The sequence below is a fragment of the Trachypithecus francoisi genome, unplaced genomic scaffold, assembly GCF_009764315.1.
Source record: "Trachypithecus francoisi isolate TF-2019V2 unplaced genomic scaffold, Tfra_2.0 Lachesis_group3, whole genome shotgun sequence".
NCBI classification, from domain to species: Eukaryota; Metazoa; Chordata; class Mammalia; order Primates; family Cercopithecidae; genus Trachypithecus; species Trachypithecus francoisi.
The window spans coordinates 75,409,686-75,436,575 of record NW_022681468.1 but is presented as its reverse complement, the minus strand read 5'-3'; the positions used below and the strand labels follow the sequence as shown (position 1 = coordinate 75,436,575).

Below are 26,890 nucleotides of genomic sequence, written 5' to 3'. Positions count from 1 at the left end.
AAGAGATGTTTTAAATGTAGGATTTAATAGCAATGGAAATGATCACCTATGTCTGATTCAGTGAGCATGGACAGGTAGCCATTTCAAATGGTGAAATGCAAAACCTCCTCCCCCAGATGGCCAGTTCATGGAAAGCAAGGACTGTGTCATAAATGTCTCATTCATTGATTTATACTCTCTTTATAAGTAGCTCGGCTATGTCTAATTTTGATTGATTGACTTTGTACACAATTATAAGAGACTTCAAAATGGTATGTATAAATTGAGAGAATCAAGATGTGATTTAAAATATGTAAGAATTTTGTTAATACTTAAGCATGAAGAATCCAGAAATAATGATAGTGAACTTAAAATTAAAAATCAAAAGTGAAATATTTAGAAAAATGTGTTGTAAAAAATTTATTAACTTTTCATTTATCATGAAAATTCATTGAGACTAATTTACTGTATGATAAAATAACACTAATGGATTTATATCTTAAAGAGAATCCTAAAAAGGACACGTTTTATTATTCTCCTAAGTATATAAAAGTTTTTATTTTAGGCCAGGCACGGTGGCTCACGCCTGTAATCTCTCCCCTCACTTTGGGAGGCCGAGGCGGGCAGATCACCCAAGGTCAGGAGTTCAAGACCAGCCTGGCCAACATGACGAAACCCCCATCTCTACTAAAAAATACAAAAACTAGCCAGGCATGGTGGCAGGCCCCTGTAATCCCAGCTACTTGGGAGGCTGAGGCAGGGAGAATTGCTTGAACCCAGGAGGCAGAGGAGAATTGCTGTTGACCCAAGATTGCACCACTACTCCAGCCTGGGCGAAAGAGCAAGACTCCATCTCAAAAAAAAAAGTTTTATTTTTAGAGTCATTCCTGATCCTCTTATGTAACATTATTTATAGGTCACAGCGTATTTTATATCTTGTTTCTTTCATAGAGATGCTTCCTGGGAATTAGAGGAAAACGCTTATCAAGAGCTTCTGCAGCACCATGAGCGTTGTGATGTTCGAAGATGTCGTTGCAAAGAAGGGCGAGACTATAATGCACCTGATAGGTATTTCTGAAAGTTCAGTTGTTCTTAGTGGTTCTTTGTTTAAACCTTCTGCTGAGAAAGTAGGTTTTATAGTTAGTGAAACGTAGTTTTGCTCTTAGGATGTTAGAAGTTTAAGCTGAGATGAGGGATATTTTCTAATGCACATTTACGTCTGTTTACAGAGAAATTTTTGCGGTTAGTATAGTTGTAACCTATTTCTCTGTTGTATTATCACGAGACTCTATTTTCTAGAGCCACACTGTTCTATCTGGTGGCCAATAGCTATACGTGGCTATTGAGCACTTGAAATTTCCCTTTTCCAAACTGCAAGGTGCTTGTAAATACATACCAAAGACTTAGTTCACTAGGGCTGCCATTAACAAAATACCACAGACTGGGGAGCTTAAAAGAAATTTATTTTCTCATAATTTTAGAGGCTGGAAGTTTAAGATCAAGGTATTGACAGGTTTGGTTTTTTCTGAGGCCTCTGTCCTTGGCTTGCAGATGGCTGTGTTCTAGCTGTGTCTACACGAGTTGTCCCTCTGGTGTGTTGTCTATGTCCTAATCTCTTTTATTTTTATAAGGACACCAGTCATATTGGTTTAGGGCCCACCCATCTGACTTTATTTTACTGTAATTACCTCTTCTTTTTGTTTGTTTGTTTTGAGATGGAGTCTTGCCCTGTTGCCCAGACTGGAGCGCAGTGGCACGATCTTGGCTTACTGCAACTTCCGCCTCTGGGCTTCAAGCGGTTCTCCTACCTCAGCCTCCCGAATAGTTGGGATTACAGGTGCATGCCACCTTGCCTGGCTAATTTTTGTATTTTTTTTAGTAGAGATGGGGTTTTACCATGTTGGTCAGCCTGGTCTCAAATGCCTGACCTCATGATCTGCCCACCTCGACCTCCCAAAGTGCTGGGATAACAGGCATGAGCCACCACACCCAGCCATAATTACCTCTAAAAGGCCTTATCTCCATGTACCTTCTGAGGTACTAGGATTTAAGATTTACTTCAACATGTGAAGTGCAGGGAGACACATTTCAGCCCATAGTCATTTTATTATGACTTAAAGAACTTATATGACCAAATAACTTAAAATTTGTTGTTAATAATTTTTATGTAGATTACATATTGAACAAAATGATAATATTTTGGAAATAAAAATATATTATTTAACTTTTTTATATTTTTTAATGTGGCTACTGGAAAATTTTAAATTACATATATGTTTTACGTTGTATTTCTATTGGACAGCACTGTTCTAGAGGGTAATTTAACTAGATTCATCTAGCACTGTTTCTTTTGGACCACTATAAAAAGAGTTTGACATTTGAAATTTATTGATTACTCTTTCGTAATGTCAGTGGCTCTTTTATTTAACAGTCATTTTGTGCATTTTAGGTACAAGGTACTGTGTTGCATAGTAGGAACCAAGAATATCTTCATTTTTTAAGATGTAGGATAAGAAGTAACAAATCCAGTTTACAAAATTTATATAGGAAATGTCAATAAATTGTTATCACTGTTATGTAATCTTACTTAACATAGTAAGCTCAGTGTATAGAGCAGAATATTGGGAGCCTTGTTTCATGAAACAAGGTTGAGTCAGCTACTACATAATTGTGAAGATTCAGCTAAGGTCTAGCCTGCTCTGGAAAGTTTCCTGTAAGCAGCTCTCCTCATTCTGATTCCCTACTCTGGGCTAGGGGTTCCCTTCATTGTGCTTGTTACAGTATAGTTGGCGTTATTTAAATTTAATGCTATTAAACCAAAAATTCTTAGAAGTCAGAAATCTCATTGAAGGTGTCAAGTAACTGTATTCTTGCCTGTGTTATTTATCTAGTGACCCTGATTATTCATTCATTAACACCAGTAATACCTCCCTCAAGAGTTTTGCTGAGGCATAGATGATATAATGTATATAGAATTTTAAGAAGCAGTACATTCATAATATTGATATTTTTCAAATTTATTTTAGGCTGTTCTTTGCCTATATGTATTTCTTGTATACCATTGGTCTCTCAATCAGTAGCTACAACTTTTTGTCCTAGGACAAAGATATTGTCTGTCTGAATGACTGCTTTGTAATCTCACACCCTCTCATCCTAGTGAGAGGAAGGCAGTTTTAGCGAAAAGCAGCGTAATTAGTTCTTAAGAGCATGTCTGAAGCTAGATAAACTGAAGTGGAAACCTCAGTCTGAGACTTGGCTAAAGTGAACTTGAGTGGACAAGTTATTGACCCCTCTGTGCCTTGATTTCCTCTTTAAAATGGAAGTAACAGTGTTTCTGTCTACCTTCCACAATTGTGAGAATTAAACTTTTCATATGAACACAGCGAGAACTGGACTTGGAGCATAATAAGCACTTAGGTTAGCTGTTTCTTCCTCCTTATTGTTGTCACTGGGCAGAGACTCACACATATAGAGGACACACACTAACATACGCACACCCACACAGAGGGATGATATGCCCCCACCTCTGGAGTAGGGATGATGTCTAGTTACCTCTCTTGCCACTCTCACTTTCATACACGCAGGGAGCTAAATCTGTTTCTAAACAGAGAAGGTGTAGTCATACCCAACGAAAAGGCTGGAGCCCCACACTATAGCCCACACCCATAGTCATGGAGAAAATATGAATATGAATATGTGATGGCATGCATCACATAACACAGTGGGGAAACATGGAGCTGGGAACAGATGACAGAGAATATAAATATGAATCAGGTAGGAGGTCTGGATTCTGTTGAACTGCACAATACCTGAGGTGTTTGAGCAAGTTTATTTTAGGAAATAGTCCTCACCTTGAAATTTACTGAATGTTTCTTCCATATCAGACACACTGACACAGCAGTCTCCCTGTAAGCATAGTCATCTCTAAGTAGAAAGGAAAATTTATTTTCTCCCTCTTAATCATATTTTGTCTGATGTTTATATTCTTTGTGTATGTGCATATGAGTGTGATAAGTTAGTTTTGGTTTTTACATTAGAGATATTTAGAGAAGCAGATAATCTTTTTCCTCCTTTAGAAAATCGATTGGGGGGGTGTGTGCGTGTGTGTGTGTGTGTGTGTGTAAGAAGGCAGGCCCTCTGGACATTGCTAGTGGTTGAAACTAGAATAAACAAAATGTAAGTATCTGCTTTTCTTTATGTCCTCAGCAAATGGGAAATAAAGCGCTGTCAGTGTTGTGGTTCCAGTGGCACACATTTAGCCTGCTCCTCACTACGGTCATGGGAGCAAAATTGGGAGTGTTTGGAATGTAGGGGTATTATCTACAATTCAGGTAATTTTGTAATTTTGAATAAAGTTTTTATTCAAATGTGTATTATTTAAAAGTTTTTACCGATATCTCTGTTATGCTAACATGGAAATTTAAATCTATAGGAGAGTTCCAAAAAGCCAAAAAACATGTATTACCCAACTCTAATAATGTGGGGATTACAGATTGTTTGTTGGAAGAGTCATCACCTAAATTACCCAGGCAGTCACCTGGATCCCAGAGTAAAGATCTACTGAGGTATGTATTTTGAATTGGAGAAATACATAAAAATCTATTAGGAGAAAATTGTGATAGGAAATGCCATACACGTTTAGAATATTAGGTGATCATACAGTAGTCTAGAAGAGTGTTTTTCAGCCTTCAGGACCCAGCGTTTGATCATGAAATCAATGCAACCAGCATTTTAAAGAAAATGAAATGGGATAGAATAGAATACAAAATACCAAAATGCATCATACTTGGGAAAAGTGTATCTATCCTAATTAATTTTTTTTGTGTATGGAGTAATGATGTAAAATATATTTTTTATTATAGATCACTTTCAAGATAGTTTGAAAAACACTCATCTGGAAAATGTGCTTAAAATGTTGTTTGATTATAGAGTAAGACAGGAAATTAAAATATCAAGCATACCATGTCACATTATTAAAAGGAAAGAATCCTATTTAATGTAGAATTTTTTTTTTCTTTTGTCTTTTTTTTAGAAATAAAGTCTCGCTCTGTTACCAGGCTGGAGTACAATGGCATGATCATGGCTCACTGCAGCCCCAACCTCCTGGGTGCAAGTGATCCTCCCACCTGAACCTACCAAGTCTCTGGAACTACAGATGCATGCCACCATGCTTAGCTAATTTTTAAATTTTTGTAGAGATGGACATCTTGCTATGTTGCCTAGGCTGGTCTTGAACTCCTGGTCTCAAGTAGTCTTCCCACCTTCGCCTCCCAAAATGTTGGGATTACAGGTGTGAGCTTTGATGTTATAATCATTGTTTGCTTGTTTACTGTCAATGTCAGGAGTCTAAATGTCAGCTCTTCCCTTTAGAAAGCTTAAGGCGTACATACCGTTATCACATTAATTTCTGTTCCCATAAGATAGCAAAATAGGCTGGGTGTCGTGGCTCACGCCTGTAATCCCAGCACTTTTGGGAGACCTAGGCAGGCGGATCACGAGGTCAAGAGATCGAGAACATCCTGGCCAACATGGTGAAACCCCATCTCTATTAAAAATACAAAAATTAGTTGGGCATCTATAGTCCCAGCTACTTGGGAGGCTGAAGCAGGAGAATCGCTTGAACCCAGGAGGCAGAGGTTACAGTGAGCCAAGATTGTGCCACTGTACTCCAGCCTGGTGACGGAGCCGAGACTCTCTCAAAAAAAAAAGATAGCAAAATAATAAGTTACTTTCAAAATCTTAATTAAATAAGGTTAGAATTACATCTTTATAATGTCGGGTATTTGTTCAGCTGTAGTTAAGATTTTTATGTTTATATAGATTTGCAAAAGAGTTTTTAGAGCCTTGCTTTACCCAATAGGGAAGAAGTAGAAAATTAGTCGCTGAGCATGATGAAATACTTTCTTGTTAAAAATAATTTCAGTTTGGGTATGGTGGTTCATACCTGTAATCCCAACAGTTTGGGAGGCTAAGGTGGGAGGATCATTTGATCCCTGGAGTTTGAAACCGGCCTGGGCAATGTTATGAGACTTCATCTCAACAAAAATATTTTAGGAAAATAACCAGATATGGTGGTGTGCACCTGTAGTCCTAGCTAGGCAAGAGGCTGAGGTGGGAAGATCATTTGAGCCCAGGAGGTCAAGCTGCAATGAGCTATGATCATGCTACTATACTCTCTCCTGAGTGGCACAGCAAGACCTTGTCTCTAAAAAAAAGTTTCAAGTTTAAAACCTTAGAAGATAGTAAAGATAATTTTTGTGAAGACATTTGATAACTGAATTTGTAGACAGGTAGAATATTAAGTACTCTTCAAAATTTGAAGAATATCTGTTTTACTATGCCACTTGTGTTAACTCTACGGAAAAATCTGTTACAAATATTGTTATACTTTTAGTATCAAAATAGATGTTCACATTATTTTAAAATAATTTTAATATTTAGATTTCCAAAGATGTTACACCAGGGAAGCTTGACTCCTTGCTCCTGCTTTAACATATAGTCATATTTAGAAGAATAGCATCAACATTCCCCTGATCAGGCAGGAGCAAGGAATCAACCTGCTATAAAAAAGGTATGTTTCTGAAGAATTGTCTTACTTCCAAAGGACTTTGGCTTTTATTCAACATGAGTTAATGACGAGAGGATGATATAAAAAAAGAAAAAGCAAAACCTGGCCCACACTAGGGCACTGTAATGTCTTGGGGTGGGACAAATTCATACTTGGTATAGAAAATGATCCATGGGCATTGCCCAAAACAGATTTATTTTTGAGAACATTAATTCCAGTTACAGATGGAGAAACTGAGGGAAGGAGTGATTGAGCTGGTTGGTTTATATAGTCACTTGGATTGTTAAAACAGATTGCTGGACTTCATGCTGACAGGTTCTGATTCTGTAGATGTGCTGTAGGGCTCAATAGTTTGCATTTCTAACAAGTTCTGGGGCAATGCTGCTGCTGGTCTGGGACCACACTTCGTCACTTACTGGTCTAGACTAAAAGGTACTATTTTAGGAATTGTGAATTCTGTTTATAATATTAGCTCTACTGTTAATTATGACTTTATGATTTAAAATACACTGTGTAATCTCTCAAAGACATTTTCTTTCATAGTAAGCAGAGATTACATTTGCTTTTTTAAAAAAAGGATATAGTAAACGTTAAGTAAACTAGAATTAAGAAACTTAATTATAGCCATTAGCCAGGAAAGTGAGAGTTTGGGCTTGCTTTCTTTCCTTCTTTCCTTCTTTCTTTCTTGTCATTTTTGAGACAGAGTTTCGCTCTTGTTGCCCAGGCTGGAGTGCAATGGCGCGATCTTGGCTCACCACAACCTCCCTTTCCCTGGTTTAAGTGATTCTCCTGCCTCAGCCACCCGAGTAGCTGGGATTACAGGCGTGCGCCACCACACCCAGCTTATTTTTTTTTGTTTGTTTGTTTGCTTGAGACGGAGTTTCGCTTTCTTGCCCAGACTGGAGTGCAGTGGCCGGATCTCAGCTCACTACAAGCTCCGCCTCCCGAGTTTACGCCATTCTCCTGCCTCAGCCTCCCAAGTAGCTGGGACTACAGGCGCCTGCCACCTCGCCTGGCTAGTTTTTTGTATTGTTTTAGTAGAGACAGGGTTTCACTGTCTTAGCCAGGGTGGTCTCGATCTCCTGACCTTGTGATCCGCACGTCTCGGCCTCCCAAAGTGCTGGGATTACAGGCTTGAGCCACCGCGCCCGGCCTTATTTTGTATTTTTAATAGAGAGACAGGTTTTCTCCCTGTGGGTCACGCTGGTCTCGAACTCCTGACCACAGGTGATCCGCCCTCCTCTGCCTCCCAAAGTGCTGGGATTATAGGTGTGAGACACCGCGCCCGGCCTGAGATTCTGATTATTAAACTGGAATTCACTGGTTGGTTAAATTTGAGATAATTATCTATCAACTTTCTTGTAAATGATTCTAATTTGGTAAAAGATTGGGGTGAGGAATCAAGAATTTAAAACTAAGATTATCAAATAATTGTTTTTGGTTCTAGTAGCAGCCATTGGTACGATTTTGGATGGAAGTTGGGGAAGAATAGCCTATTAATCTTTTTTTTTCCCTCGTCATGTTTTATTGGCTATATAACTGCTGTTTCACATAAAGTACTTTAAAGTACTTATCTCTATGTTTAAATTCATGTTTTATAGGCAAGGCAGCAAATTTAGAAGAAATGTATCAACACTATTAATAGAGTTAGGATTCCAAATTAAAAAAAAAACTAAAAGATTATATATCAACAAAGCCAATATCTGGACTAGTGCCTTAGATGCATTCAGAAATCGAAACTTTAATCCTTCATATGCAATTGAAGTAGCATATGTTATTGAAAATGATAATTTTGGAAGTGAGCATCCTGGATCAAAGCAAGAATTTCTGAGTCTCTTAATGCAACATCTTGAGAACTCATCATTGTTTGAAGGGTCCTTGTCAAAGAACTTGTCTCTAAATTCTCAAGGTAATTATTTTATTTATTGTTGTATATACCAAATATCACATGTATAGAAAAAGAGATAGATAGCTGGTTAGAATTGATATTTAATACCTGTGCTCTAAATATACAGTTCACTTTGTTAATAAACTACTGATAGAATCACAGGAAAGTGGGAAGGAGGAGTGACAGTTGAAAAAGTAAATTTTGTGGTGAAACATTTTTTATTTAAGAATATACATTCTTTATAGCAACATTCTTCTAAAAATTAATCCATAATTAAGTGTAACTTTATCTTCACTCTAATCTCATTTTAATAGAGTGGCCAAATGGGGATGATTATTTGAATTCTTCTTGTTTGTATATTTGGAATTTGCAGTTAACATAGAGTTTTTGTAACATAGTTTCCTGGTCCACATGTAACCAATTTTTCAGTATACTTTTGTTTGCAATAATTTTTTTTTTTTTTTTGCACAATTATGTATATGATAGTTTTCTGTCTTTACTATTGGTGAGAACTTAAGGTAATTATAACAGGCATCTCAAAACAGTGGGTAATTCTAGCATTCTCTTTTAGGGGAATAGGAAATTCGAAAGAAAATAAGAAGGCATTTCGTTTCATTTCATTTGAATTTCCTGCTATATTTTTTGTAAACATCTTCACCATTGCCTAAAGCATCATTTTTACTGTGTATGGTTCACACAGTTTAATTATAAACTCCCTTTAAAATAAAACATAAAAATAAATAAAAAGCTTTCCAAATAGTAATATTAACTCAAGGCAGCTTTGGTATGATGGAGAGTATGTGAATTTAAATCACAGAATCTGAAGTCAAGTTGGTACACATCTAGTTCTTTACATCCTTAGTTACTTACTCTCTCTGGATCTCAGTTTCTTCATCTGTAAAATGTGATTATGAATATGTAACTTGTAAGATTATTGCGCAGGTATTGTTAATGTCCCTTATTAATAAGTTGCTTTCAACAATTTAAAAATTAAGGAAAAATATGCTTGATTGTTTTGACACATCAGAGTTGCTAATACATTTGAAATGACAATTTTAATTCAAGCTCTGACAGTAAGGTAAGACAGCATATACTGTTGAGAGTAAATTTGTGCCTTTGGGAAAGATTATTTAGTGATACAGATCAAGAACCTTACAAATGTTCCTATCCTTTGACCTACTAATACCATATGTAGGAATCCTAATCAAATAAATATAAACAAGAATATTTGAGTAGATGTTGACTATAACATTATGTCTCATATAGTTGGAAATGTCACTTAGCGAGGATAGCCAGTAATAGGGGGATGATTTGCATTATAGTACATCTCTAAGTTAGTCTAAATACATTTATTAACTATAGATTTGAGTAATTTTGAGCAGTATGATAAAAAGTTTACAATAAAGTGGATAAAACATAAGTCAAATTGTTTTTGTATTTATATACACAAAGAGGTACAAATACAGTCATTTGTCACTTAGTAACGGGTATGTTCTGAGAAATGTGTCAGTAGGCAATTTCATGATTGTGCAAAGATCGTAAAGTGTACTTAACGGAAACCTGGTTGATGTAGCCTACTACACACCGAGGCTATATGGTAAAACCTGTTGGTTCTAGACTGCAAACCTGTATAACATGTTACTGTACTGAATACTGTAGACAATTGTAACACGATGGTAAGTATATGTATATCTAAATATACAAAAGGTAATGCATTGTGCTATAACAGTATAACATCACTAGGTCATAGGAGTTTTTCAGCTTCATTATAATCTTAGGGACCACCTTTAATGTATTTCATCCATTCTTGACCACAACATCCTAATATCGTGCATGACTATACACCAAAGTGTTTACAGTGGTTATAATGGTGGTATGTTTATTGTGTTTTATGTTTTTTACAATAGATTTTTATTTTATATTCAGAAAAATGTGTCTTTTTTTGTATTTTAGGTGAGATCTATATTTTCTACATAATGGTAGCTTCTAAGCATTATATTTATCTAATGCTTAGATTTTTGGACTAATTTTTAATATATATTTAAAATGATGGTGATCTTATAATAATAGAAGTGTATTTGATATATTTTCATCTGTATTTACAGCTCTGAAAGAGAATCTTTACTATGAAGCTGGCAAAATGCTTGCCATTTCTTTAGTTCACGGTGGTCCTTCACCTGGTTTCTTTTCTAAAACCTTGTTTAACTGCCTTGTTTATGGACCAGAAAATACCCAGCCAATTTTAGATGATGTTTCAGACTTTGATGTGGCACAGATTATAATCAGGGTAAGCAATGGATCTGTTTATTAAAATGCACACTACATTCTAGGTATCTTTTAATGTAAATGACTGATCTGCAATAAAATAATATCTATGAAGGAGTTAAGGATTGTAAACATATATTTCTGTTTACCAGTGGAGTTCTGAACCAGTTAAAAGATAGTTTTAAAAGTCAGATGGCGGCCGGGCGCGGTGGCTCAAGCCTGTAATCCCAGCACTTTGGGAGGCCGAGGCGGGTGGATCACGAGGTCAGGAGATCGAGACCCTCCTGGCTAACACGGTGAAACCCCGTCTCTACTAAAAATACAAAAAACTAGCCGGGCGCGGTGGCGGGCGCCTGTAGTCCCAGCTACTCGGAGGCTGAGGCGGGAGAATGGCGGGAACCCGGGAGGCGGAGCTTGCAGTGAGCCAAGATCGCGCCACTGCACTCCAGCCTGGGCGACACAGCAAGACTCCGCTCTCAAAAAAAAAAAAGTCAGATGGCTGGAGATTAAAGTGCAGGTTTAAAGTTGGTAAAACCAGTTGGATGATGTGATTTTGGTCTGTGTTCAACATGGCTTGTGAATACTCCTCAGAAATACATGGATTTGCCTGCTTTGCTAGAGACAACTTGAGGCAGATTCCCTATTGCATGCTAGAAAGCAGATGAAAGTGCACTTTGATGCAGGATCTGAAGAGAGGAAGGATTTGGCTTACCAGTTAGAATACTTGTCCTTCCTTCTATAGGGAAGTATGAATGATAGGTGGAGAGAAAGACCAGGCTGAATTTCTTCCAAAGGGGAACAAGTGGTAGGGATCAGGGAGGACTTAATGCATCCACCTAAAAGTAGTTACAATTTATTCAGCACTTATAATGGGTCCTGTACTAAACATGTCACATATACAAACACTCATTTATCATAATGCCACGTAAGTGTCATTGCCAACATGTTACTGCTTTAGAAACTGAGACAATGTAAGCCATTTAACTTTTCTTCCTTAACCTCCCTCCTACTTAAGCATACTCTATCCATTGTCTCAATTAACAGACAGTGTTAATGATTAAAAGCATAGGCCTTAGCTGGGCTTGGTGGCGCGTGCCTATATTCCCAGCTACTCTGGAGGTTGAGGCACAAGAATAACTTGAACCCAGCAGATTGAGGTTGCAGTGAGCCGAGCTCACACCACTGCACTCCAGCCTGGGCAACAGAGGGAGACACCGTCTCAAAAAATAAAATAAAGTAAAATAAAATAAAGCATAAATAGGCTCAGAAGTCAGATTTTACTTTGAATGCCAGCTCTTATAACTACTATATGCTGTGTCACTTTGGGCATGTTAATCTTACTCAACCCCAGTTTCTAAATCACAGAGTGAGCACTGCTGAAGTGTGAGTTGCTATAGTGTATTATAACAATTCTTTCATTTGCCCTAAGACTGCTTATCCTAACATTGTGTTTTAAATTGACCCCTTTAATTCTTTGTTTTTCCTTTTGTGTCCTCTTTACTAAAAAAAAAAGTGTATTTAAGCTTCATTGTCTCTACTTCCTATTTCCTCTTTATTTCTTGTAATCAGGCTTCTGTCCCTACCACAAGTCTCAAGTTAGCTAGTTCATAGTTTATATCCGAGGCTCTAAATATCCATGTCCAAAGGCCTTTTCTAATTTTTCATCTGCTGTGACTTCTGCAATTACCACTTAGAATTTCTCTGCAGTATTTTATTTAATATTGTACTTCCTCCTCCTTCTGATGATTCTCTCTTCTTTAATACTTCTTTCTTCTTTTTCTTCTTACCCCTGAAACAGCATTTTTCAGTGTTGTCTTAACAGTCCTCATTCTTTATTATTTGAAGAGCTTCTTATCTCCTGTAATCTTTCTGAATGATTCAAAGACCTGTATTTTTGAGCCCCTGGACTCATATACAGATAAGACCTGGGTCTTGTAGCACATTGAGTCCAACATGTTTAAGATGAAAATAGTATTTTTCCCAGAATTTTTTGTTTGATTGTTTTTGGGGTGGCTTTTTTGTTTTGTTTTTACCTATTTGCCTTTTCTTTCCAAGAGATTTCTTATTTCCAAGCTGTCCTGGAGAGTCATTTTCATACTCCTCCATTTTCCAGTTGTATGTCAAGTCACCTATCCCTAAGACTGACTTATTGTCAACCTTTACTTCCTATTTCTAGTGTGCCTTTTTTACCAAACTCAAATTTTCCCTAGGCTTAGACAATTAGAATGTTGTTCTAATATTCTTATTTGGGATGATTCTTCCAAAAGTACAGTTTTGACCATATTGCTTTCTTCCTCAGGAATCCCCCAATGGCTTCTCTGTTGAACAAAGTTTAAGCTCTTCATTAGGGCATTTAAGACCTTCACCTCTCTTCATGGCTTTATCTACTCCAGTTTCTGTACTTTTTATCCAGTGTTTATTCATTTAAGAAATACTATGTACTCTGTACTGTTTTGTTACTAAAGACAGAGTAGTGAGGCAAAGTCAGTACCTTCTTGGAGTTTACATTAAGAGAGAACATAGAAGATAAACAATAAATATAATATACCATCATGTAGTAAAATGTATGATAATGCTAAATAAAACAGAATATGGCCAGGTGCAGTGGCTCATGCCTGTAATCCCAACACTTTGGGAGGCCGAGGCGGGCATATCACCAGGGGTCAGGAGTTCGAGACCAGCCTGGCCAACATGGTGAAACCCCATCTTTACTAAAAATACAAAAAAATTAGCCGAGTGTGGTGGCGTGCGCCTGTAGTCCCAGATACTTGAAAGGCTCACTTGAGCCTGGGAGGCAGAGGTTGCAGTGAGCCAGGATCACACCACTGCACTCCAGCATGGGCAACAGAGCGAGACTCCATCCCAAATAAATATATACACAAATACATACATACATACATACATACATACATACATAAAACAGAATAAAAAAAGGAGATAGATAAGGGTTGGAGTATATATAAGTTAGGTTTTAGGCTAAACTTCTGTATCACGTAGACACAGAAAGACAGTGGCTCAAAAAAGGCAGATGTTTACTGCTCTGTAAAATCTATTGTCTAGATTTTAGGGTAAGAGGTGGCAAAAAAAAAATGGCCTGTAGGTCAAGTTCTGGCCTGTTGCCTGTTTGGTAAATAGTTACATTGGGCAACCATGTCCATTTGCTACTGATCTGACTGCTTTCACACTACAGTGGTAGAGTCGAGTAGCTGCAACAGATACCATATAGTTTGAAAAGCATAAAATGCTATCGGCGCTGTATACAGATACCCCTGTGTTTTCGAGATACATTGTGATTTACAAAACCATCTAAGGACTTCAGTTGCTCCCTCTCATTATCGGGTAACACTTAGCATTATTGTCTTCATCCACATGGTTGAAGCTTGCTCTTAAAAGAGAAAAGTGGAAGTTGAGAGCAGGGAAATTTGAGACATTGTTTTTACTTATATCCCATTGAACAGTCATGTAGCCCCACCTAGCTGCAGCAAAAGTTTGCCCAGCAGGGTTGAGGGTTTGCAGGGATGAGGCAACATACACCCAATTATTACTCTGACAGGGTGTAAAGATAGTATTTTGAGCATAATAGTCATGAAAAACTTCAGAGGTTTCAGCAGAGATTTTGAATGAATGAGAAGAAGTCATGTAAATCTCTAAGAATGTTTTAGGAAAAGGAAATTGTAAGTAAATTTTCTGTTAATGGATTGTTTCCTATTTTTAACGTTTTCCATCTGTACCTTTAAGAGCTTACCTGTATGAATGTGTCTTGCACATAAATGGCCAAGTATTTCTTTGTTTACGCTGTTCACTAAAATGCTCTTGGTAAAATTCTGTCCATCTTTTAATTTTCAGCTGATACTCTTTTTCATGAATTATCAGGTCATCTTTCTTGCCTATCTAGTGCTAGGTAACTTTTCTCTTTTTTTTTTTTTTTTATTTTCTTTTTAAGAGATAAGGTCTCAGTCTGTCACCCAGGCTGGAGTACATTGGTACGATCATAGCTCACTGAACCTCCAACTCCTGGGCTCAAAATCCTTCTACCTCAGCTTCCCGAGTAGCTAGGACTACAGGTATATACTTTTTTTTTTCTTTAGAGAAGGGGACTAGCTGTGTTGCCCAGGCTGTTCTTGAACTTCTGGCCTCAGGCAAGCCTCCCACCTCAGCCTCCCTAGTTGCTAGTCTTACCTAGTGCTATATAATTTTTCAGTGTCAGTTATTTCCTTTTTTACAAATAGTTTCGTTATACTCTGGATTTCTTGAAGGCAGAAATAGACAAATTTGTTCAACTGGATCATCAGACATTTATTCTAGAAAAATACTTCTTGGTTTACTTTCACTGCACCCATATGTACTCAGAAATTTGAGTATAAATTAATATCATTTGAAATGTGCATGTCTGGGCCGGGCGCGGTGGCTCAAGCCTGTAATCCCAGCACTTTGGGAGGCCGAGACGGGCGGATCACGAGGTCAGGAGATCGAGACCATCCTGGCTAACACGGTGAAACCCCGTCTCTACTAAAAAATACAAAAAACTAGCCGGGCGAGGTAGCGGGCGCCTGTAGTCCCAGCTATTCGGGAGGCTGAGGCAGGAGAATGGCGTAAACCCCGGAGGCGGAGTTTGCAGTGAGCTGAGATCCGGCCACTGCACTCCAGCCCGGGTGACAGAGCGAGACTCCGTCTCAAAAAAAAAAAAAAAAAAAAAAAAAGAAATGTGCATGTCACTCAAAAGTAAACGGGTAAAGTGGCTGTATTTTCTCCTTTGTTACAGATAAATACTGCAACAACTATAGCTGACTTAAAGTCAGTAATAAATGAATGCTATAACTACCTTGAGTTAATTGGATGTCTCAGACTTATAACGACATTAAGTGATAAATATATGTTAGTAAAAGACATACTTGTATACCATGTAATTCAGAGAGTCCAAGCACCCTTTGAAAGGTAAGTTGTTTCTGTTAATATATGGCTCTCTCAAATTACATGTTTAAAGTGGTTAATTATCTTGTAATGTGAGATATATTTGGTAATAAGTGAGATGTTTTTCTCAGAAAAAAATTTAAATGCTCTTTTAAAATAATAACTTAAGCTTTTTTGGGATGATTACTGTTCTGATCATTTAATAAGCATTGTGTAGGTTGGGCGCGGTGGTTCACTCACGACTGTAATCCCAGCACATTGGGAGGCTGGGACAAGTGGATCATTTGAGGTCAGGAGTTCGAGACCAGCCTGACCAACATGGTGAAACCCCGTCTCTACTAAAATACAAAAATTAGCCGGGCATGGTGGTGGGTGCCTGTAATCTCAGCTACTTGGGAGGCTAAGGCTAGAGAATTGCTTGAACCCAAGTGAGCCAAGATCATGCCACTGCACTCCAGCCTGGGTGACAGAGCAAGACCCCCTCTCAAAAAAAATAAAGAATTGTGTAGATGTATGATGCTTTCATAGAAATAATCACTATTTCAGATTATAAATTTTTTTCTAAAAAATATTCTTTTTAAAACTCTTACCACATGAGCCAACTATTCTCTGTGCATTCATTTAATAACTATTTATTGAGTACCTTTTATCTGCTGGGTAGTATATATATTGACCATTCTTTGATTAACAAAGTATGTATGATTTTTGCTGTCTTTTAGTTTAGAGCACTGGTATAAGTTAGACAACTTATGTATCTCCTTACACTCTTACAATTTTTTTAAATAATGGAAATACACATATACACATATGAAAGTAGTCTGTAATCACCATCCAGATCTAACACTAACCTGTGCCTGTCTTGTTCATCTATATCCTACCCTTGTTATTGACTCCAGTATTATTTTAAAGCCGATACCAGATATTATCTCAAACCTGATCAATTCATTTAAAAAAATGTAGTATCATTAATCCATAGATTTAAATATATTTGATGTGTTTAAAATCTTCATAGTTAATATCATTACTGAAGTTTATATGTCTTGGATCAGTATAAGTCTCTTTATGTTGTTGTTTTTAATCTTTTGATGTGAGCCTTAATGGTCTTTGTAAGCTTTTTTGCTATATTGTATCACAAGGTGTTTCAGACTCATTTTGTACATTTTAGCCTAAGGAACCTTTGTTATTTTTAATGGGAAATGGGTAATTCACAACCGCAGTCTGGATGCTAGAGAGTCTTAGTTTTGCTGGGTTGGTCATGGTATCTAGGACTTTTCAGTGAACCCAAATTAGAAAAGTCAAGGGTTTTTAAATCTATTTTTATCTATTTTTTTAAATCAAACTTTTTTTAAAGATCCATTATGAGTGTGTCCTGATACTTCTAATTCAGATTCCCTATTGCATGATTTTTACTTAACATTTTCTTTGTCCTGTGTTGAGAATTCCAGTTCTTAACGACTGGAGAATTTGAGTATGAAGTAACTATTCATGTGATTTATTCCACATTTCATAACCAATAGTCTCAGAATAACAGTGCTAACATTATCAAATTGTTGTGCTTATAAGTCATTGGAATATTTTCTGTGTGACTAAAAATTGGGCATAAATTGCATTTTCATTTTTTATTTTTAGTGATTAATTTTTATTAAAATTTCATTTTATTTTAAAATTATATAAAATGTTTTGTATAGTTCCAAAGTCAAATGTATAATAAGAATATACTGAAAGTATATTCAAAGAAGTATAGGTTTCATCCATTCTATGTCCATCTACCATTCAACCTTTTATGAAGTAACCATTTTGGCAATTTTTTTGTGGTTTATTCTTTTATTATTTGTTTTTCTTTTTAATGATAACAGATAAACATATGTGTGTTTTTAGCTCATTTTATGCTGCTATAACAATACCTGAGACTTGGTAATTTATAAAGAAAAGAAATTTATTTCTCACAGTTCTGGAGGCTGGGAAGTTCAAAGGCATAGTGCCAGTATCTGCTCAACATCTGGTGAGAGCTATCTTGCTGTGTCATAGCATTGTGGAAGAGCAAGTGAGCACTCAAGACAGAGATGTGCCCTGGAAATCAGGATGAACTCACCCTTTTTATCAGGAGCCCACTCCCACAATAATGATATTAATCCATTTATGAGGGCAGAGCCCTTGTGACCTAATCACCTCTTAAGGACCCTATCTCCCAATACTGTTATACTGGCCATTAAATTTCAACATGAGTTTCAAATGAGACATTGAAACCATAACATTCTCCTCCTGGCACTCTAAAACTCATGTCCCACTCACATACAAAATCCCACTCACATACAAGAGTATCTGAGGAGGTGAATAGGAAATTTAGGAAGTCAGGCAAAAATGGTATGTCTGTTCTTTGCTTATTAATGAAAATGTGCATTTTAAAATATTCAGTTGTTAACTTGCATTTCTTTTGTTAATCAGATGATTTTTGTTCATTTTCCCTATTATTGATCTTTCAGAAGAATTTGTATTCCTTGCATAAAATTAATTTTCTGTCATGTATATTAAATATCTGTCATTTGCTTTGTCTTAATTTCTTTTTAACAATACATAGGTTTTACATTTTTATGTAATGAAGATTTATCACTCTTGGTAATATCTGGGAAACTTAATTTTTATAATAATTAGCTTTGAAGTGTAAAACACTTCAGATTTTGTCATCTTTCTTACTAATAAAAACTTGTTAGTTTTGAAACTATAAATAGCCAAATAATGTAGGTATGTAAAATAGTCATTTTATATTAATGTATTTGCTTATGGATTTGAAAGTATCATGTATAGTATATCCATATCTTCTCTTTTTCCTCACATCTGAAAATATGATTGTCTCTTGTAGGGTTTTTTTTGGTTGTTTTTTAAAAATCATTAGCTGTTTTGAAAAAATGCCAGATAAATTAGCTGGAAATATATATTCCCTAATATAATACCAAACACACATATATGAATGTTGGCTCATTATTTTTCTTCTGTTAAGTTTTAAGCAGGGTCTGAAAACCCTTGGTGTTTTGGAGAAAATTCAGGCTTATCCAGAAGCATTTTGTAGCATCCTGTGTCATAAACCTGAGAGTCTTTCTGCAAAAATCCTTAGTGATCTTTTTACAGTACACACATTACCTGATGTAAAAGCTTTGGGGTTTTGGAACAGTTACTTACAGGCTGTTGAAGGTATGTGGATATTTTATTTTACTTTTAACGATCTCAGAATATTTGTTTCAGCATATTTGTTGGGGGTTTTATGTGTGTATGTTTTGCCTTTTGGTATTAATATTAAGATGCTAACTCCGTATTTACAAAAGAAAGTTATTTCAAAGCAAGTTTATATGACCAAGTTAAAAATGATGAGAAAAGTTTACAGAGTAAATTTATATTTTGTAATTTTTTTCTCTAGATAAGTTGAGATGAAAGGCATTCTTTCTAGAAAATATTATTGTCACAGCATAGAACAGTCTTAATCCTAATAATCTATTTCATCATTTTCAACTTGAAGTTAAACTAAATTATTCTTCTTCCACTGGTTAGGGCTATAACAATGATATTTATCATTGAGCATTAGCAGTGTAAAATCATTCTGCCTAATAGAGTGGAGAAGAATTTAACTTATAGTTGAAATTTTGTTTAGCTAGATTTTTGGTTTTTTACCATTTAGTTTTTCTGTCTGTATTTGTTGAACTATTGTATCAAATAGTGATGACCTAGAAGTGGTCAAATATACAATAAGTAGTTGTACTAAATGATTGTATTAGTCCTTCTACTTTGAGATTCATTTATGTACTGTTTACCTGTTACTATACCTGACTTTGTGATTTTAGTTTGCCCAAAACAAATGTGGGAGTCTATGCCTTTCAGTATTCCAAATCTGTTTGGAGAAGAATCTATGATGATAGCAATATATAACATGGATTTACTTTTGTTTCTTTTTCTCTTTTATTGGTAAATTTTTTCAGATGGTAAATCTACAACAACAATGGAAGACATTCTTATTTTTGCAACTGGTTGCAGTTCCATTCCTCCAGCTGGATTTAAACCCACTCCTTCAATTGAGTGTTTGCATGTGGATTTTCCTGTTGGAAACAAGTGTAATAACTGTTTAGCAATTCCAGTCACCAATACATATAAAGAGTTTCAAGAAAATATGGACTTCACCATAAGAAACACTCTAAAACTAGAAAAGGAAGAAAGTTCTCATTACATTGGACATTAAAATGTTTCCTTGAACGAAGAGAAGCTTTCTTTAAAAGCTGCTTGTTGATTACTCTCTTTTGTTTCACTAACCTTTTCATCATCACTTTGAACAAACTAGTTAGTTTCTTGGCCTAATAAAATTTATGATATTAATGTAAAGGAGTATTACGGCCACTTAGGCTAAAAAAAATTTTTTTTGTTAAAGCATACTAGTCAAAATAGGTGATAGTTTCTCATTTTCTTGATATACATACTTTATAAACCTCAATATAAATAAAATGGTTGTAAGGATTTTATTTAGGTATGGTAGCATGGTATATAAAAGTAAAAACTGTTTTATTCACATTTTTTGTAAATTAGGATTACATATAGAATGCCACAATTTTTCTAGGTTTATTCAATTTTCAAATTATTCCTCATTTTATTTTAAAGCATTAAGTAGAAAAGCTAATTGGTTAAATTTTGTTATATAAATCAGAGGCTTATATTCTGGGATTTGTGTTACTATGCATGCTTTTCTAGGATGTCACCGAATTAGTTGTTTAAAATGTTTTTAGATTACTGATTTATATTAAGATGACCCACACTGCAGTTAGATTATGCCTAGTTGGAAGTATTATATAAAAAGCAGAATTAAGCTGGGCACATGTGCCTGTAATCCCAGTTATAAGGGAGGCTGAGGTGGGAGAATCGAGATGCTCAGTCAGCCTGGGCAATATAGCAAGACTCCATCTCAAAAAAAAAAAAAGGCAGAATTGCACAAATTTTCTGGAATCGATGGACATTCCACGAGCTTAAACACTTTTGAGGTGGATAACATTTAGTTGAAAATACCTAAGAAAGTGTGTCTTCTTTAAAGCCTTGGCTTTAATCATGGGAAATTGTTGTTATTGTTGTTGTTTTCTGTATCCTGTGTTTGGTATTCTGTATATCTGATCCATAATCATTTTAGGTATTTAAGTGATCTCTGTGAATTGGTAGGTTTGACCATTTGACTGTTATTTATTATCAAGATGGTTGTATGCTAAGGTAAGTTGGCACCATAGCATTATACAGTTATCTTCATTGCTCCTGAATGATATCTGTTATATAAGCAGTGTATAAATAAAGTAAAAAGGATAGAATGAAAAACCCATTCTAATGTCACCGCTCAGAGATAAGTACTGTGTTTCTGTGTATCCTTCTATAAATGCTTTCCTTCTTTTCCTTTATTTTTTAACTTTAATAATGCTACTAAAAGACAATACCTAAAAGTAACTGTACTAACAATGTGCTAACAATGTGAAAATATATAGTCCCATAGTCATGTCCCCATATTTATACTCCCACAAAAGAAAAAAATTGGAAAACAAAGTCTGATGTCCTTAATCTATTATCAAATTTAAATGATGTAATGGTTGAGTTTTCCATGAAAGTAAATCATTATGATAGGTAAATCACTATGGGAAGTAAAATGTTTTAACCATATTTTTCTTAATACACAAAGCAGGTGTCAGCTGTTGTCATGTTCTCACCCTTCTTAAGAAATATCATTAAATTATTGATATTTTTTAAGAAAAGTAACAGAATAGATTTGAAAGAGATAATGTATCTCTTAATACCAAAGGACAACTAAAACATAATTCTAGTGTACTTTTCTTTGTTCCCTCATGTCTTTTTCAATCTATACACTAACATACCTAGCAAATTAGTTTTACTTTAACTTGAAATATTTAATAACATTAAACAAGGCATTTCTTTGTCTTTGGTTGAATTCTTTTGTCTTATCAATAGTAATTGAAAGATCAATTATCAAAGAGTTTGAATAGCTAGTATAAACCCCAAACTCGCCATACAATTTTTATTCCAAATATGTTGATAAAAAGATACTTTGTTTCTTTATCCACCTTGTTTTTATAACAGTTAAAAACCAATACAAACCAAAAAAACCTAGTTAAAGCTATTTTCTGGTTTGTAGTTTTAATTAATTTCCCCTAGGTTAGAAATTAAAACTGGTAAGTCACACACACATACTTTGTTAGGGTGGGGGTGGCAAGTGGAGAGGCAGTGTACTTGGGTTAGCTACAATTAAAAACAGTATTTCAATTCTTCATTTGACTTACTTTATATATAGACAGGGCCTTAGTGATAGGATGGTGTAAATAATTTAGGATATTCATGTTTTCAACTGAAGCATAAATATTTATTTTGCGAAATGTTTTCTGGTTTGAAGGATGTTCCATTATTAGGATTTTTAGATTAATCTGTATGGTCAAGGAATATCAGAGAAACCTGTAGGTTATTTATTTTCTGCAGTGTCATTTTGTCAAATGGTTGGTATTATAATTGTTCTTTTCTTATTCATTTTATAACCAGTGCATAATTCTTATTTTAGATTTTAAAAAAGAATTATGCTATAAATCTTTATAAATGTGTGTATATATTTCTTAAATATTGCAATTGCCTAAACATTGTATATTTTAAGGCTGTTTTCTCTTGCTCTCAATGTTGAGGAAAACTATAAATTGATCTATAATGCATCTATTGGTAATGGTTTTGGTTAGTTTGATATTCATTGTTTTTAAACAGTTTCCAATATGGAAACTCTATTTTAATACCTTTTATACAGTTCTCTACTATTCAAGATATTCTTTAAAATATCTCACCAGAAACTTATACTTTTCTACTTTAGTTTCTATAATTTGAGGAAGTGATTTTTTTTGTTTGGGTTAAGTAAAAAGCCTTTATTTGATTACCCAGCATGAGAATTCACCTCAGTTTCTATTTTATGCATTTGTAAATTTTTCCCCTAATTATATGGAAGCTATTGGAACTTCTGTATTCAGTACTAAATACTAAGTCAAGGGGAGTATATTAGGTAAGTTTTTTCAGTGACTGTGCCTTTAGCATTCAGTCATTATAAGAAAATGATCAGAACAAAATCATTACATTATAAGCATGTAATTCTTTTATATAGTGATTATCATGTACTGCATTGTTACTTTTAAAATAAGCTATTAAACTAGTTTTTATGGTTCAAGTAATGGAATACAAAGTTTCATGCTTCAAGTAATGCAATACAAAACATAACACATTTAATGATGAATTACTTGAATGTATATTATCTGTGGTTTAGGGAAATTTGGGTTGTCTTGAAGAGACTCAGTTTTCAAGTTCTGATTTTGACCATTATCTTTTCTAATTCCTAAACATATCCCAGTACCTACACTATGCCAAGTATTATGCTAGGCGATAGTTTATATGTCAGCCTATTTATATCCTTTTTAAAGACTGCCAGATTAACCAAAAAGTGTGACATTTATAACAAAGTTTTATAAATAAATAAATGTGTTTATGCCATTAAAGATAAACTGCCTATATAAACTAAGTAATTTATTGGGATTTAACAAGATTAAGACTCTGACAAAACTCCACATTTAGGAGATCCTATAAGCAAGCAGTTATTGTCTGACACCGAGGAACCTATAGAAATGAGGGAATCTGTGTTAAAACTATGTATCCTCTAACGTGAAATAGCTTACTAGAATAAATTATTTAAGCCAAAAATCTGGATTCAGATAAATGGCTATAGTAAATTAGGTTAATGAACAATCTGTAGCCATAGATTATTTTCAGTCTTTCTGATTCTAGTAAAACAAATACCTTATTCAGTCTCAGCCTTACAAGGGCTGTTTGTCTGTGGTTGCTGTTCTTCTGTGGGGTGTATTTTTCTATAAATGTATTGCCCACACTCTGTGCACTCGGTCAGGAGTTTTTATCATTTCATATGTATGCAGTGTACATCAGTTTTTAATTTGTCTTAGTGATTTTAACATGACTGATAGTCTTGGGAGGGAATCCGTGATGGAACTGAAGTGGCTCGATGATGGATTTGCATTTGAAAGTGGAAGGACCCAAATGAGCAAAATTGGGCTCTCAGATATTTTATATTTCATAGAGACTGTAGAATGCAGTAGAACTTTCCCATAGGGCAGAAATAGTTTCTGTTTAGTTGGAACACACCCAGATCATTAAAGATTCCTTCAAAATATTAGTAATAGTACTGAAGAAACACACGTATTCCAGTTAATTTTTTTTTTTTTTTTTTTTTTTTGAGACCGAGTCTCGCTCTTTCGCCCAGGCTGGAGTGCAGTGGCCGGATCTCTGCTCACTGCAAGCTCTGCCTCCCGGGTTTACGCCATTCTCCTGCCTCAGCCTCCCGAGTAGCTGGGATTACAGGCGCCCGCCACCATGCCCGGCTAATTTTTTTCTGTATTTTTTTAGTAGAGACGGGGTTTCACCGTATTAGCCAGGATGGTCTCGATCACCTGACCTCGTGATCCGCCCGTCTCGGCATCCCAAAGTGCTGGGATTACAGGCTTGAGCCACCGCGCCTGGCCTCCAGTTAATTTCTTAATGAATATGCCAATTAGCTATAAAAAAGATTACGTTTTTTTTTTTTTTTTTTTTTTTTTTTGAGACAGAATCCCACTCACCCAGGCTGGAGTGCAGTGGCGCCATCTCGGCTCACTGCATCCTCCGCCTCCCAGGTTCAAGCAGTTCTCCCTGCCTCAGCCTCCCCAGTAGCTGGGATTAAAGGTGCCCACCACCACGCCTAGCTAATTTGTATTTTTAGTAGCCACTGGGTTTCACCATGTTGACCAAGCTGGTTTCGGACTCCTGACCTCAGGTGATCTTCCCACCTCCACCTCCCAAAGTGCTGGGATTACAGGCGTGAGCCACCGCACTCAGCAGAGCTTATGTAATTCTTAAAAGGTAAAGATTGTAGGTTGAATGCTAGGATGTTTCCTAATAGCATTAAAAATAAGATAACCTATTTTAAATGTCACAAAAATAAAGTTTTTATTAATGAAAAAAGCCAGTGTTTCATACTATAAAACAATCTTACATAATCGGTAGGCTAACTTCATTTATATAATTTTGAAAGTTAAGTTTTTGAGGCACAGAGTCTGATTTCATTTCAGAATTTGGTGCAGCCTGGCCAACATGGTGAATCACCGTCTCTACCAAAAAAAAAAAATTTAGCTGGGCGTGGTGGCCCCTGTCTGAAGTGTCATCAATGAACTCTGGGGAAATGAGCTGTCATTGTGTATCTATTTTTGTCATACAGTAAAATCTATGGATTAAGTTAGAAATCCCATAAATTTTGCGGTCACGTGGCTTCAAGTGTACATTAAACAGCCAGCACAAGACCAGCCTGGCCAACATGGTGAATCCCCGTCTCTACCAAAAAAAAAAAAAAATTTAGCTGGGCGTGGTGGCCCCTATCTGTAGTCCCAACTACTGGGTTGGCTGAAGTGGAAGGATAGTTTGGGAGGATTGCTTGAGTCCAGGAGGTCGAGGCTACAGTGAGCTGAGACTCTGCCACTGCACTCCAGCCTGAGCGACAGAGTGAGATACTATCTCAAAAACAACAACAAAAAAACCCAGCACATCAGCCTGTGTGCCGCTGTAGTCCCTTGCTACTTAGGAGGCTGAAGGAGGAGGATCGTTTGACAGTCGGAATTTGAGGCTGCAGTGAGCCCTGATTGCGCACTTGAGCCTGGGCAACTTCCTTCCCACGGCAATGTTATTTTGCAATTACTACAAGGAAAGAAGAGAGATGCTAATTTCTCATTTTGTACCTCCCTGGATCCCCTGTCCATGCCGGCAGAACGCCACTATAAAGCTAGACTTTTTTTTTTTTTAAGAGATACGACTGAGAAATATGCCAGATTAAAGCTTCAATGCTTTCTGTTTCTCTGGAAAAAGGAGCAAAGGGAAGACTCCTGCTGCACTGAGAAACTAGAGCTAACGTTAAAATGTTGCCTGTGTTTCAGGAGCTTCATTTACTTCAGTCCTGTGGTCCTTATACTCCTAGAGTATTATCACCCCGTCAGTGCTCTGTAAGCCACCAAGCCAACAGTTCAGTAATTAGGTTCTTAGCACTACACGCTCCTACCCTAAGAGTTCAATTTAATGTTGCTACCATTTGAGAGAGTGTGGCTTGATAAGATAGGATAAAAACTCGTAGTATTTGGCTAACATTACAGGGCACTGAGTTAACCTGCACCGGCTCTCCCAGTTCTACCGAGTGGAGGTCTTCCTGGAGGAGGTGGAGTCCGGCCCTCAGGTACGCCCCTTGGCCCCGCCTTTCCGGGCTTTGCTTCCGGGCGGTAAGGGCAGCCACGTCATCCCCTCGCTCAGCTCTCCAGCCGGGCAGTGGCTCGTGGGAGCCAAGATGGCGTCGGCAGCGGCAGCGACAGCAGCAGCAGCAAGTATTCGGGAAAGGCAGACAGGTACTGACTTAATCTCTTCTCCTTGAAGCTTCATGACTGCCCCGACGACGTTCTTCCCCTTTGCTTGTCGCCCTCACTCGGTCGTGGTGCGTGCAGCTCGGAGAGCGATCTCCGGGAGTTTAATCCAGTCCCTAGAACATCAAGAGCCCCTCCCCTTTGAGTTTTTGGGGAGAAGATGCCATTAGCTTGACTCGGTTCCTCCTGTGGTGCAGGAGAAGGAGCTTTAGCGGTGGGCGGATTGCTGCGGCCTTGCTCTGATCTCCTTCCTAGTGGGCCTCAGAAGGCCATCACAACAAGATCTAGCAGCAGATAGCTTCTTATCTATGTTGCCACCTATGAGGTCTCCGAGTTTGTTTTTGTGCGTGGTTCAGTTCTGGTTTTGATTTTTGAGAGAACTCCCATTTTCTGGCACTTCCACCACAATTACAGAATTTAGGTATTTTCACAGCGGCCTGCTTTGCGCCACTTCTCTACTTCGAACCAGCCTTTTGGGAGTACCTGCAGAAAAATGCCTGGTGATAAAGATTTTCTCCTTCAGCTTACTGGAAGGCATTGAAGAATTGAATTAATAGCTTTCTCATTTTAAATGTTTGACAGATTATTGTTTTAAAATAATATTTTATCTTCAATAGAGCATGTTTCTATAGCTTGTATTTATGCAGAGAAATGTAAGAAGCTACATATTCTTGAGTTTTGGGGTTTTTTCCCTCTTAGAAATTAGTTTTGCCTTATTTGAAAACTTATGACAACTTGATTTATACCTGTTAGCTACAAACTAAAGGTTTAACTAGTTGT

At 36.4% G+C, this 26,890-nt stretch overlaps 2 protein-coding genes across 5 annotated transcripts in view; both read left to right on the top strand.

Moving 5' to 3' along the window:
* Positions 1-23,176, top strand: part of G2E3 (G2/M-phase specific E3 ubiquitin protein ligase) — a 61,583-nt gene extending 38,407 nt beyond the window's left edge. The window contains exons 8-15 of one of the 2 annotated variants that reach the window (XM_033188358.1): positions 931-1,047; positions 4,186-4,310; positions 4,412-4,544; positions 8,149-8,456; positions 10,541-10,722; positions 15,463-15,635; positions 18,610-18,800; positions 19,580-23,176. In XM_033188358.1, the coding sequence (XP_033044249.1) occupies positions 931-1,047; positions 4,186-4,310; positions 4,412-4,544; positions 8,149-8,456; positions 10,541-10,722; positions 15,463-15,635; positions 18,610-18,800; positions 19,580-19,836 (1,486 nt within the window). In that variant the 3' untranslated portion in view covers positions 19,837-23,176. The remainder of the gene's footprint in view (positions 1-930; positions 1,048-4,185; positions 4,311-4,411; positions 4,545-8,148; positions 8,457-10,540; positions 10,723-15,462; positions 15,636-18,609; positions 18,801-19,579) is intronic. The other variant, XM_033188357.1, reaches the window with a different exon arrangement.
* Positions 23,177-25,958: 2,782 nt separating this feature from the next.
* Positions 25,959-26,890, top strand: part of SCFD1 (sec1 family domain containing 1) — a 109,570-nt gene continuing 108,638 nt past the window's right edge. Inside the window, exon 1 of one of the 3 annotated variants that reach the window (XM_033188356.1) lies at positions 25,959-26,095. Coding sequence is in view for 1 of the 3 variants with exons in the window: in XM_033188353.1 (XP_033044244.1) it covers positions 26,038-26,095 (58 nt within the window). In the remaining 2 variants the exon portion in view is untranslated. The remainder of the gene's footprint in view (positions 26,096-26,890) is intronic. The other 2 variants (XM_033188355.1, XM_033188353.1) reach the window with 2 other exon arrangements.